The sequence below is a fragment of the Glarea lozoyensis genome (assembly GCF_000409485.1).
Source record: "Glarea lozoyensis ATCC 20868 chromosome Unknown GLAREA5, whole genome shotgun sequence".
Taxonomy (NCBI): domain Eukaryota; kingdom Fungi; phylum Ascomycota; class Leotiomycetes; order Helotiales; family Helotiaceae; genus Glarea; species Glarea lozoyensis.
This window is the reverse complement of record NW_007361000.1, coordinates 1,669,019-1,680,498: the sequence shown is the minus strand read 5'-3', so window position 1 is coordinate 1,680,498 and position 11,480 is coordinate 1,669,019. Positions and strand designations below refer to the sequence as shown.

The 11,480-nt window shown below is 46.7% G+C and overlaps 5 protein-coding genes across 5 annotated transcripts; 2 read left to right on the top strand and 3 right to left on the bottom strand.

The window, feature by feature from the left end:
- Positions 1-6: 6 nt before the first annotated feature.
- GLAREA_04736 (uncharacterized protein) lies at positions 7-1,911 on the top strand (the record flags this gene model as incomplete). Its single annotated transcript, XM_008087113.1, has 3 exons — positions 7-432; positions 518-612; positions 1,527-1,911. 3 exons carry the CDS (start codon positions 7-9, stop codon positions 1,909-1,911), a joined length of 906 nt encoding a protein of 301 aa, XP_008085304.1.
- A 1,095-nt stretch (positions 1,912-3,006) lies between these two features.
- On the bottom strand, positions 3,007-5,038 carry GLAREA_04735 (uncharacterized protein; the record flags this gene model as incomplete). The annotated part of the gene is made up of 6 exons (XM_008087112.1): positions 3,007-3,264; positions 3,315-3,858; positions 3,956-4,196; positions 4,250-4,480; positions 4,536-4,698; positions 4,748-5,038. 6 exons carry the CDS (start codon positions 5,036-5,038, stop codon positions 3,007-3,009), a joined length of 1,728 nt encoding a protein of 575 aa, XP_008085303.1.
- A 1,215-nt stretch (positions 5,039-6,253) lies between these two features.
- Positions 6,254-7,225, bottom strand: GLAREA_04734 (P-loop containing nucleoside triphosphate hydrolase; the record flags this gene model as incomplete). The annotated part of the gene is made up of 2 exons (XM_008087111.1): positions 6,254-7,138; positions 7,193-7,225. The coding sequence occupies 2 exons, from the start codon at positions 7,223-7,225 to the stop codon at positions 6,254-6,256; spliced, it is 918 nt and encodes a 305-aa protein (XP_008085302.1).
- Positions 7,226-7,688: 463 nt separating this feature from the next.
- On the top strand, positions 7,689-10,436 carry GLAREA_04733 (uncharacterized protein; the record flags this gene model as incomplete). Its single annotated transcript, XM_008087110.1, has 1 exon — positions 7,689-10,436. The coding sequence occupies one exon, from the start codon at positions 7,689-7,691 to the stop codon at positions 10,434-10,436; it is 2,748 nt and encodes a 915-aa protein (XP_008085301.1).
- Positions 10,437-11,014: 578 nt separating this feature from the next.
- GLAREA_04732 (uncharacterized protein) lies at positions 11,015-11,191 on the bottom strand (the record flags this gene model as incomplete). The annotated part of the gene is made up of 1 exon (XM_008087109.1): positions 11,015-11,191. The coding sequence occupies one exon, from the start codon at positions 11,189-11,191 to the stop codon at positions 11,015-11,017; it is 177 nt and encodes a 58-aa protein (XP_008085300.1).
- Positions 11,192-11,480: the final 289 nt, after the last annotated feature.

The window sequence follows — 11,480 nt, the reverse complement described above, 5'->3', positions numbered from 1 at the left end:
ACCACCATGGCAGCACTCTTCGACCGAATCGCCCAGCTCGAAAACGCTGCCGAGCAAACATCGGAAAGACTGAGATACCTGGAATCATACCATCGCAGCACTCTCAAACCCTTCATCAAGAAATCCGCTCGGGCAATCAATAAACTGGAATACGTCAGTTCCATCAATGAGGCTCGTCTGGATGGTGTAGACGCGTTGTTGGGCAATCCGGAGTTTGCAGATACAGTTATGCAAAATCAAACCGAGTTTTCTAGAATCCTTGCCGAGTTACAAGAAGATGTTGACGAATTGAAAGATCAAAGAGACGGGGTGGATAAAAATCGAGAGGATCATGAAACGACCTTAGTTGTTAAGCATGTATTTCCTGCGGAAATTATGAGCGTTGGAATGGACCGAGATGGTACACATGATTCGTCTGATACCGTATATGCGGTACGTCCTTTATGACAATCATTTCCCACTCAAAGTGGCATAGATATTTGTCATAACATTAGCTAACACACCTGTATTTTATCAGACTCAATACACGGTGTTGAGAGATCGTACGCCAGTATTTTCCACCATCCAAGTAAAGTCCGGTCTCTTTTTAACGGGTCTGACACTAGGCAGCCTGTAAGTAACACCTTGCCAAAGAGGCCTTCATATCTATGAGCTTATTGGCTTACGTACCTTCACTTAACTAGGGCCATCATCAGTTTTCAATCGTTGATCAGCTGGTGTCGAAACTGATCAATAGACTTCCCACTAAAGATCCATTAAAAGTCCAAGTATCATTAGCGGTCTGTACTCGCTTTCAGGTGGTGAAGGAAAGATGATTGATTTGTTAGGGTCAATTGCATTTGTATGACACGAAAGGAATGTTTATGAAAATATAAGATTGTGATAGATAGATTTACTGAGCTTCTTTGGAATTCTGAGTTTTGCAGATGTATGGAAATGAAGCTGGATCTTTCAAAGGGGATAATTGAATTCAATAATTGCATTGCTGATTGGATTTCCCGTCAGACCAAACCTTCGTCTTTTATTTTCTCAACATCCCATCGAATTATGGTCCCGGAGTTTAAAGCAAGAAAAACAAAAGACTCCTGCTCCAGAAAGTGAGGAGGTCCCGCCTAATAAGGACTCTGCGTGTATTTTACTTCAACAACAATTAAGGAATGTTAAACTTCATCTCTTGCAACTGTTAATAGTTCTATCTTGTTTCAACCTTATTTGTGACAGCGAGTTTCGTGCTTTTATGATGTTTCACACGATACCTCTTCTACAAACAGTTGATTGAGTCGACTTAAGCTCGCTTACAGTTTTGTTTGCGAAGATGGAACCTGGCAACCTGCTGTCATGACATGAAATAATTTCAATGCTGGCATTACAAACACAACTGACTCAAATTGTAATGTCAAACTAGGACGTTTTCACTGGTCAATTAATAACTATAAAAACGTCCAACTAGCCTCCCATCTATTGGCCAGAAATCACCTTCATTACAGCCATTCATCAGCTTTAAAATAATTTACAATGATCCACAGACATACCTTCAACTTTCCCAGTCCACGCATAATGCCAGACACCGGAAATCGAAATCCCAGTTCTCCTGGTGTCATGTCAGAGCTCGGTGAATGTTTTCAGAACTTATCCCTGAATGAAAATGTTAGCCAGAGCATTGCCGACTGCCCATTCCAACTCAATGTTTCCGTGGAACATGTTGGACCTGTTCCTGAGAATTTTAGCTGCCAAGTCACTTGCACCTGGAACGACGATTCTGCACCATCTTCAAGCTCCAACCATCCAAATGTAGCGTCTTCCGAGTTGAGCGATCCACTTCCAAACCCAGGTCCATCCGACATCCCCCAACATCGCCGACGCAACCCGGACCCTGGGTTTGTTGTAAATATCCCCAGACCTCCACATTGACCTATGAACGCGAATCCACCACAAACCAGAAAGCCCCAACCAACTCGTCGTCAGTCTCCACCAAGGCAACCTCAAAGACCAAGCCCCCCAAACCTAGGAGTTTCAAGAAGATCATCGAAGATCGTCAACCCCTTGCAGGACCTCTCTTCCACCTCCCACCGGTTCCAAAAGACACACCGTTGCAACCACCAAACCAATCATCCAAACAAGGCTCTTCAAAAAAGCCAAAGACCACAAACCCATGTCCGTGAAGAAGCATTCATCACCCCGAGTGGAGCATCTGCTCCTAGGACAAGGATGGACGCAGTTCACCAGAGTCGGCACTTCAAACCCCACGAGCATGTTCCCCGACCGCGACGGAATGCCCTTCCCGATTATCCTCCGAGAATCAATTAGAAGTTAGTTGACAGACAAAGGGGTTTCGCGCTCTAAGATGGATTTCAGTAAACAATAAAAACTGTAGTAGTTTTACTCGAACCTATCAACTCGAATTCCACTTAAACGCTCTCACCTTAACAGCTCTTAAATAGAGAGCGAAATTTTCTATTTACCGAAAGCAATAGACGAAATGGATGAAATTTCATGAACTGTTTCGAGCGAGTGTCGTATCCGTCTGCTAATTATATGTCCACCACGAGTTGAGATTGTTGGGGCTGGGGGTATGATATTACGAATTTTGGTAAATTATTGGCAATGAAACAAGGGTTATTGTTACCATTTGAGTCATTCAAGAATTGCAGTATAAATACAACATTGATTCAATTCTTCAGTTATTATTATAACGTTGAAGTGGTGATCCACTCGTGTGATATTATCGGCTGTTAACGAACTGCCGCATCCGGTAGGGCTCATGCAAATATATCTCCGCAGTCACACATCACAAGCGAGGCTCCAACTACACTTCATAAATAATGTGATAAACGCCAGTGGATAATATGAAGAACGATTGTTAAGATACTAGAGGTATCATTACTGTCTAGGACTATCTAGTATCAATATCCTAATATACACCCTATCTAGACCCATTCCATTATTCCCCTGACTGACCCCCCAGACCTCGGTATACATGACTGTCCAACTGAAAGAAAGTAGTATCTAGAACATGGCAACCAGCAATCTTCTCCAGGCGGGGTACATAGCGACTTGAGCTTTGTACGCGTTGATTCTGTTCCAGTCGACTTCACGACGTCCAGTGTCAACATCAAGGTCAGCGGCGCGCCGCCATTTAGTTCCCTTCCAGAAATAACCACAAATGAAGAAGAGGAGAACAACTGGGAGAGCGAGGTACGATTTGAAGAAGTCCTCAGCCGTACCAATACCATCGACACCAAGCGGAGAGAGAGCAGTGTAGAACTGTTTAGAGAGTTAGCGCGTGTTAAATTTGGGTTTTTGGAGGAACTGACCTGAGCAATAAGCACGAGAACGATGAGAATCAGACCGGCCCAAGAGCCACCGACACCGAGGGCAGCCTTGAATGGAATCTCGTCAAGGGTGTGACCCTGAGCTTTCCATGCGGAGCGGAATCGGATGTGTGCAAGACAAATGGATCCCCAAGTGAATAGAGCAGCAAGACCAGAAAGAGCGAGGAGCCAATCGAAAACGAGAGGTCCACTACTGGCAAGACTGATGTAACCAAGGAAACCACAGACGAGGATCAAGATGGTTGATGGAAGAGGACGACCGGCACGATCGACATATGAGAAGAACTTTGGTGCATATCCTTGTTCAGCGAGGGCAGTGAGGGTACGAGATCCACCGTAGACACCCGAGTTACCAATGGAGACAACAGAAACGAGAATGATGAAGTTCATGAAGGAGTCGTAACCAGTGAGACCTGCATCTTTGGCGGCGATGACGAAGGGAGAAGCGGCAACATTGATAAATGGGTTGGCACCAAGAAGACGCTCATCGGTGGAGCTGACGAGTAAACCAACAAACATCAAACCCCTGGTTGATTGTTAGTGTTAAGATCATTGACCAGAATTCCCCGGATACTAGACTAGATTCTGGGGAATATGTATATCCTAGTTCGCGGCCCACTTACACAATGTAAAATAGCGTGATTCTCCAGAAAACTTGCTTAATAGCACCTGGAAGAGCCTTTGCTGGGTTCTCAGCTTCAGCCGCAGCTAATCCAACCAATTCAGTTCCAGAAAAGGAGAAAGCTGCAGTAACGAAAACCGAGCAGACACCCTTGAAACCGTTTTTGAAAGCTCCTGGGTCATACCACAGCCGTGCACCCCAGTATTCGCTGTAAATACCGTTACTTGGACCTCCACCACAAACTAGACATTCTGTTAGTACGTATGCTGATTATCGCTCCGAGTTGGGACGTTACCAAGGATGAGACCGATGATCATGAATGAAATGATCGCCCCAAGTTTCAGGACACTAGACCAGAATTCCTCCTCTGCATAACCGAGAGAGCCAAATACATTGATGGCGATGATGGCAACGGCAAAGAGCGTTATCCACACAGCAACGTTAACTTCATCATTCCAGTAAGCTACGGTAAACGAAGCAACAACGAGTTCGAGAGGTAATACAATGGCCCATTGGAAAACATAGTCTAGTCAGACGTTAGTCCCAACAACATTGAAATTCTCCGTAAAAGGACTACTTACTCCAACCCATGGCAAAGCCCCAAGAAGGATCGATAAACCGAGAAGAGTAGGTGTAGAATCCACCAGAGACAGGGTACATGACAGCAAGTTCGCCAAGAGCGTAGCAAACATTGAACATAGCAAAACCGATGATTGCGAAATCGATGAGAAGAGTAGCTGGTCCCTAGACTGTTGTTAGAGCTATCATCATCCAGAATGCTCCAAACACTTACACCGCGGTTAAGAGCGCTACCGGAACCAACGAAGAAACCAGCTCCAATCGAGCCACCAATGGCAATCATGTGTAAATGGCGAGGTTTCATAGTCTGGTTCAGTTGGTTGTCTGTTGCCAGAGTTCGACGCTTGAATGAAGTCGGAGTACATCCCATACGGGTCCAGAACGATTCTCGAGGAAGCTCATGGCCATGAGCACCACCAGTGTTGGTCTCATAGACTGGTGTGTCATCGCTATTCGAGCGCGTCCCTAGACCAAGGTCTTTCTCTGGAATCCCTTTAGACTCCATCTCGTTGATGGTGTGTTGGCCGATTGAAATTAATGTAAGGCTCTTGAGGGAGACAGAACACAGCGAAACAAGAGAGGGGGACCTTGCCAAATATATAGGTCGACTTCAGAGCACTGATTTGGTGTCGATACGACAGGAGGGCCTCGGTCTACCCGGCTTCGACAAGGCTGCACGTATGTGGCAACTAATCTCTATAAACTCCTATCAGAAGACGGGAGGTTATAAGGGTTAGCCATCTCTGCCAATGTCGTCTTATCAAAACCAAGACGATTGACCCAGTGTACTGAACCGAATGCTCGGAGCATGGTCTTGAGCGGGGTCAGAAGCGAGTCGTAGTTGCATTTCATGTAAAGAGAGACCACTACATGTTGGCGGTCACGCTGTCTTTTGATAAAGGAAACCCAATCATGAATTTCGATGATGACTTGGCCTCTTAGGAAAGGCAAAATGCTGTTCAAAGAAGGAAGGAGGTGAGGGTTTGCTAATACATAGAGACTTGGTTGATCTTGGTGGCTCTTGGGGCTCTCTTGGTCAACTCTTGGAACTGTTGTACCCTATCTAGCATCTTGACAATGTTACAAGCAAGATGAACACAGGTTTCTCGGTAAAAATGAATAATCACTGCAGATATTGCGACCTTCGTAACGAAAATGACAAATCTACTAAGAACAGTGATACACCGCGAATTTGTTTCATGAAAATATATATCAACCTGATGAAGCGACACAAGAAGGATGTACTTCGCAGAGGTGGATCGGCAAAGGCTAAGAAATACTAACGGAAGGCCAAGGACGGTTCAAGCGCGTGAGAAATTCGGCGGGAATGGCTCAGCCACGGACCAACCATGGCGGAGACTTGGCAGAGGGGAAACTAAGTTCACATTACCCAATAAAATATCCCAAGTTATCTCAGCTCTCCTTCTGGAAGATTGGAAGAAGATGACAAGGTCGACAATAATGATTGCAGGTAGTATTCCTAGCCGAAACTCGTAAGTTACGCAGTACCCAGTCTTATTGCCAAACTAGCATTGAAGCACGTGAGCCAACGTTTCAAGCGTACGCTTTCATAGACGATGGCGAATCTAGTAGAGATCTAGTCCATCTCTTTGAGCTTCATCGATGCCCATCTGAGAGATTCGCTCTTTGACAAGCTTGACCCAGCTACCCATGTACTTTTTTTCCTTTGCGGCATTGTGGACTCGAAATAATGCTTGTCCTACGACTTAGTCGACTCAATATCGTTGACGACGTCCCGCGCAATGTCCTTGAATATAGGGCATAGTGAGCAGTCCTTGTACTTTTCTACTAACTGCCCAGGGTCTTTGTAGTCACCACTGTTATCCACAACTTCTGACCTCCCGACGTCCAGACCGTTGATCTCTGTGCCAATAGGATATACAGGTCTTCTTCCAGTTTCCACGAGCATGATAAACTGAGGATCGATGGGAACTCTCCCTAAGAATTTCACTTTGAAGTCCATTGCCATGACCTCGCCACCGCCTTTGCTGAAAATGTTTGTGCATTCCGAGCAGTTCGGACAGACGAAACCACTCATGTTTTCCACAACGCCAATAACGTTGATTCCCGTCTTGACACAGAAATTTAACTCCTTTTTGACATCTGCCGTAGCAACTGCTTGGGGCGTCGTCACAACCACCGCGCCTGCCACTTGCCCAGGTAACGCGTTCTTCAGTAAAGTTTCTGCTAGTGATATATGCTCGTCTGATGTTCCAGGAGGAGTATCAATGAGCAGGTAATCGATCTCTCCCCAGAGAACATCGGTGAGAAACTGGCGAACCATAGCAGTCTTCTTGGGTCCACGCCAAACGACCGCATCTCCTCGTTCTCGAAGTAGAAAACCCAAGCTCATGCAAGAAAGGGAGCCGATTCCCGCAGTGGGGTTGGCTGCATGCACTGGGACTGGTATCCATCCACCTGGTGCCTGCGTGACGGTCGCAGTCTCAATTCCAAAGAGACGAGGAATCGACGGCCCAGTGAGATCGATGTCCAGAATGCCAACAGAGTGACCGGCGAGAGAAAGGGAGAGCGCAAGTTGCGTGGTGACAGAGGATTTACCTACTCCGCCCTTGCCTGAAAGGACCTGCAAAAGTTAGAGATATGTTTGGAGGTGACCGGGGGCGAGGGCAGCCATTACAAGGACGATATTTTTGACATTGTCAAGTGACATTTTCGAATTTGGGAGGGTTCTCAGTCTGAGGTGTCATGTAGCTGTCGCATCGTAGAAGAAAAGTTCTATCTAGAAGATAATTGTCGATCGGGATGGTGAAAAGGAAATTCCCTTCGATTATCAAGCATCTCCAAAGACTGGACTCTCGTCTGCTCGCGTGGATGACGCGCCTCGGTGATGGTTAATCCGGTTCCGGCGTACCCAATTCGGTGGCTCCATGAATCCCATGAATCCCGAAGCTCTGACATTACTTTGGCAACTTTCAGTCTGGCTTTGAACAAACGCTTCAACGTGGAGCTTCCACAACCACAATCGGCAATAGACCAACAATGGCAACATAGTGTAGCCCTCGATTAGTGATATTCCTGTCACGCAAAACAGGACGCGCGATACGAAGCACTGGAGGACCTAACGGCCGAGTCTCGAGGGTCTCTATGTCGACGATGAGAGACAGAGGACGGAAATGGACGATCCCTGGGGCTCTCCTTGGGCAGACGATGCAAATTTGACGCAACCGAATAAGGCGTTTGTGAAGGGAAATGACGAGCCGGACCGAACCGCTCCTCCGACTCTGAAATTCAAAGTTTCTGGCTCGAATCTAGCACAGCAGTCGAACAACCCGTTTTGGAAGGATGCCGGCGCAGAGCAGGATGATGATGGGTTTGGCAACTGGGCAGATGTTCCCGCGAACACCGGAGTTGGCTTGGACAGCGCCATCGATGGTTGGGGTGGAAACACAGGCAGTATGGGAAATAGCAGGCTCGACAAGTTGACACCGCGTAGCGATGATGGCTCTGCAGTATCGTGGGGCGACACATCTCTAGCACAAGAAAACTTTGTGGCGCGTCCCGCTCCAAGTCTGTCGATAAATGCTGCCAACGTTGTCCGTCAACCTTCACCGGATCCATGGGCTTTCAATGAGCTGAGCAGCACCCAATCGGATTCACATGACGATGGAGATCAAGAGCTTCAACAAGATGATATCAAGAACAGTGCTATGGCTATTGATCTGGATGTAAATGACAGTAAACTCGTGGACCGGGAACTACAAACCCTAACCGATAACCAAGCTGAGATTTTTTCGGATGTCAACGAAACTGTAGAGCCGGCTGTAGTCCTAGAGGACAAGCAAAATTCGACTTCAAGTGCGGAAACCCCTGAGATTCCTGAGGAGGAGGATAAACCTCTGTCAGATGCCACCATTGAACCGATAAGATCATCGATTACACAAGACGTCGCGCCGTCTTCGTCAAGACCTTCTTCTGCTCCTTCGGATGAAAGCCGACAAGACGGAAGATTCGCGGAGTCCCCACGTACCTCTTTGGACGACGAACCTAAAAGACTTCAGATGCCCCGACAGGCGTCAAAAGTGCATCAACTGGTGGAGCATTTCGATACATTGGCCAAGAGGGAAGGGACGCCAGAGTTACAAGACGGCCGTGTAAGTGCTGGTGGAGAAAGTACAACTAGCGCAAATGACAAACAAGAGGATCTAGACGATAATGAGACGTACGAACAAAAAGTGGAATCAGATAGAGCAACACAGGATGAGGACGGAAACGAGAACGAAGAAGACGACGATTTCGGGGACTTTGGTGATTTTGAGGAGGGTGATTTTGACGGCGACCAGCCAGAAGCTGCACAGATTTTCCAACAGTCAGAATCGGATCTTGTTAGTGACGAGGCAGCCAACATCAATCAAACAGATAGCCCTGCGACTTCCCCTGAGCCGGTTGAGTTCAGCCCTAATGTTGTACTGCTGAACGACATGTATCCAGACCTGGTGGCCAACCTCGTTCCTGAGAAGATCTTCATTCCAGATGTGGTTCCCCACGATTCCTTCTCGTCGGTCGAGGAACGCAAAATGTGGTATCGACTCTCGAGATATGGGCCAATGCGAAAGCACGAGTCTGGGGATGACGAGAACTATGTTCGAATAAACTGGGCAAAGTCTAGTGTCAGAGAGGAGACGCTCAAGGTGGTTGCGCGTTGGATAGAGGAGGACCGCATCAGTGGACGTGTTGTCCTTGGTGGCGGGAGCAAAGCTGGATCTATCTTCGGTTGGAATGATCCGAAATCGAAACCCGCTTCAATTGCCGCCGCATTTGCGGAAAGAAATCCAAGGAAGAAGAAGTCGTCAATAGTCAGTCTCCCCCCAACAGAAATACCAAGGGAGTGGCCAACAGGTTTGGTCCGGGACCGTTCTACCTCTAAAGGGCGTTCAGCATCCAAACCACGGCGAAGAAGTTCGGTAAAACCTGCTAAGGTTGTTGATGATATTGATTCTGGAAGAGTACCTGCTCTTACCACGCCTGTGGTGGACTTTGGTTGGAGTTCAAATGCGACTCTTGGCAACGATCAAAGAACAGCAAATCAGCCACACTCTTCCCATAATGCATCAGAGTCTACGTCTAGTTTTACGTATATGTCGGGAAATTCTTCACCTACCCCACTACAAGCTCCGACGACCAAGCGTGCTTCTTTTAAATCTCTATCCCACTCGATTACTCCTACCTCATATAATGCTGTCGCAGAAAGCAGACAACAAAATAGCATTCTACCAGTCTCCACGACAAGCTCGATACAACCGTCAAAACCCGCAGGAGTTGCTCTTGCTGCTGATGATGACTGGGGTGAGATGGTAGCTTCTCCAGTGGTTGCATCTGCACCAACGCTCCCAATTCAAGAGTCTGTTCATAAAACATTCCAAGCTGCTGATAACATTCTATCAGTCGATAAGGCTGCGGCGTCAGCAAGTATGAAAGCTGATCAAAGCCACCCTCCAAGGAGTAGCATGGACCAGATATTGATACCCACGCCTGTGAGTACTCAAACAACAAGCGGGGATCCTCCCCTTGCTTTTGCTTTTGATAGCAGCATGTCCAGCACGAAGCAAGAGGCAAGCCCACTTCCATTTCCGGATAGCAAGACAGCTGCTGCCATCTCGCAGGCAGGCAGCAGCGATCCATGGGCTTCTGCAGACTTTTCTTTCTTTGACACTGCCCCATCTATCTCGGCGCCTGCACTTGCACCTAAGCCTCAGAAAAAACCAGTCGCCGTTTCTGTACCGCCACGTAGTGGACCGACCTCGATAATGCCTGCACCGGCCATCTCGAAAACCAGGCGTTCTAAAGAAGAGATGGAGCAAGATAAGATAGTGGAAAGCATCATAAGCGGTCTTCCAGATTTGAGCTATATGTTGAAAAGATAGGTCGTGGCTTGAATTGTCCTGGGTTGGACATAGGGAACATTATGTGGGCTTGAATGGCTTAAATAAGATGGGTTGAATACGCCACGATAAAGATCACGGCAACAATATTTGCATACTTGTATTTTTAGCGGGGCATTGCTGGCGCTTGGGTGGCGTTCATGAGGCATGGATGCTCTTGGATATTGTATAATAAGTGTGGCACAAAACTAGCTTATACTGGAGTTATTTGGTGGTGGGAAAATATATACAACATGTTTAGTTTCACATTCATAAGTCTATGTTTTGTCTCCTGACACTCATCTCCTACATAGCTCGCAGATTACACATCATACCACTCCTAGCACTCGCTAACTTCTCAGCAGACATCTATTTCTAGTTTCATTCCAAATTGCGACCTACATCTCGATATATGAATTCAACTCAATTATTTAGAGTTCATCACTGGTATACCCAAGGACGATATGAATAACAAACGAAATTTTTGTTTTATGTAAGTTGACTTTCGCTAGCTCCCCTCCTCATCCAACCTCCTTTGGACCATTCAGTCATTCTTTCGCTAAAGTTCATCCTTAGGTCCTTTACCCAGCCGGCGTATCATGAACACCACCATTCGCAGTAGGACATTCCGTACTGCAGAGCACTGTGCCTTCGTCGGGGAAGTTCTTAACACAGGGGTCGGAAGGTGGGTCTTTGTCCACATCGATCCAGGCGTTTACTCCTGGTTTGTAGAAGGGCTCGATATACTCTTTCTTCATGGCGCAATTGTTCTTGTACCAGTCACAGATCACGGAGTAGATATTTAAGGTAAGTAACCATCAAGAGACAGAATTCGGTGTAGAATTTTTGATTGATGATCGTGAGTACTTACGTTCCGGACTGCATTTTTCTGCACAGTCTATAATTCTGTACAAAGTTAGCGTTTGCTTGGCTGACGTCGAGTTATTGGTTTCAGAATACAGGTGGGGTTATACTTTGTACAAGGTATATTCTTCAACGCCGGTACATTGAGAGATTAGTATTCACCATTCATCATGTAGTTCTTCC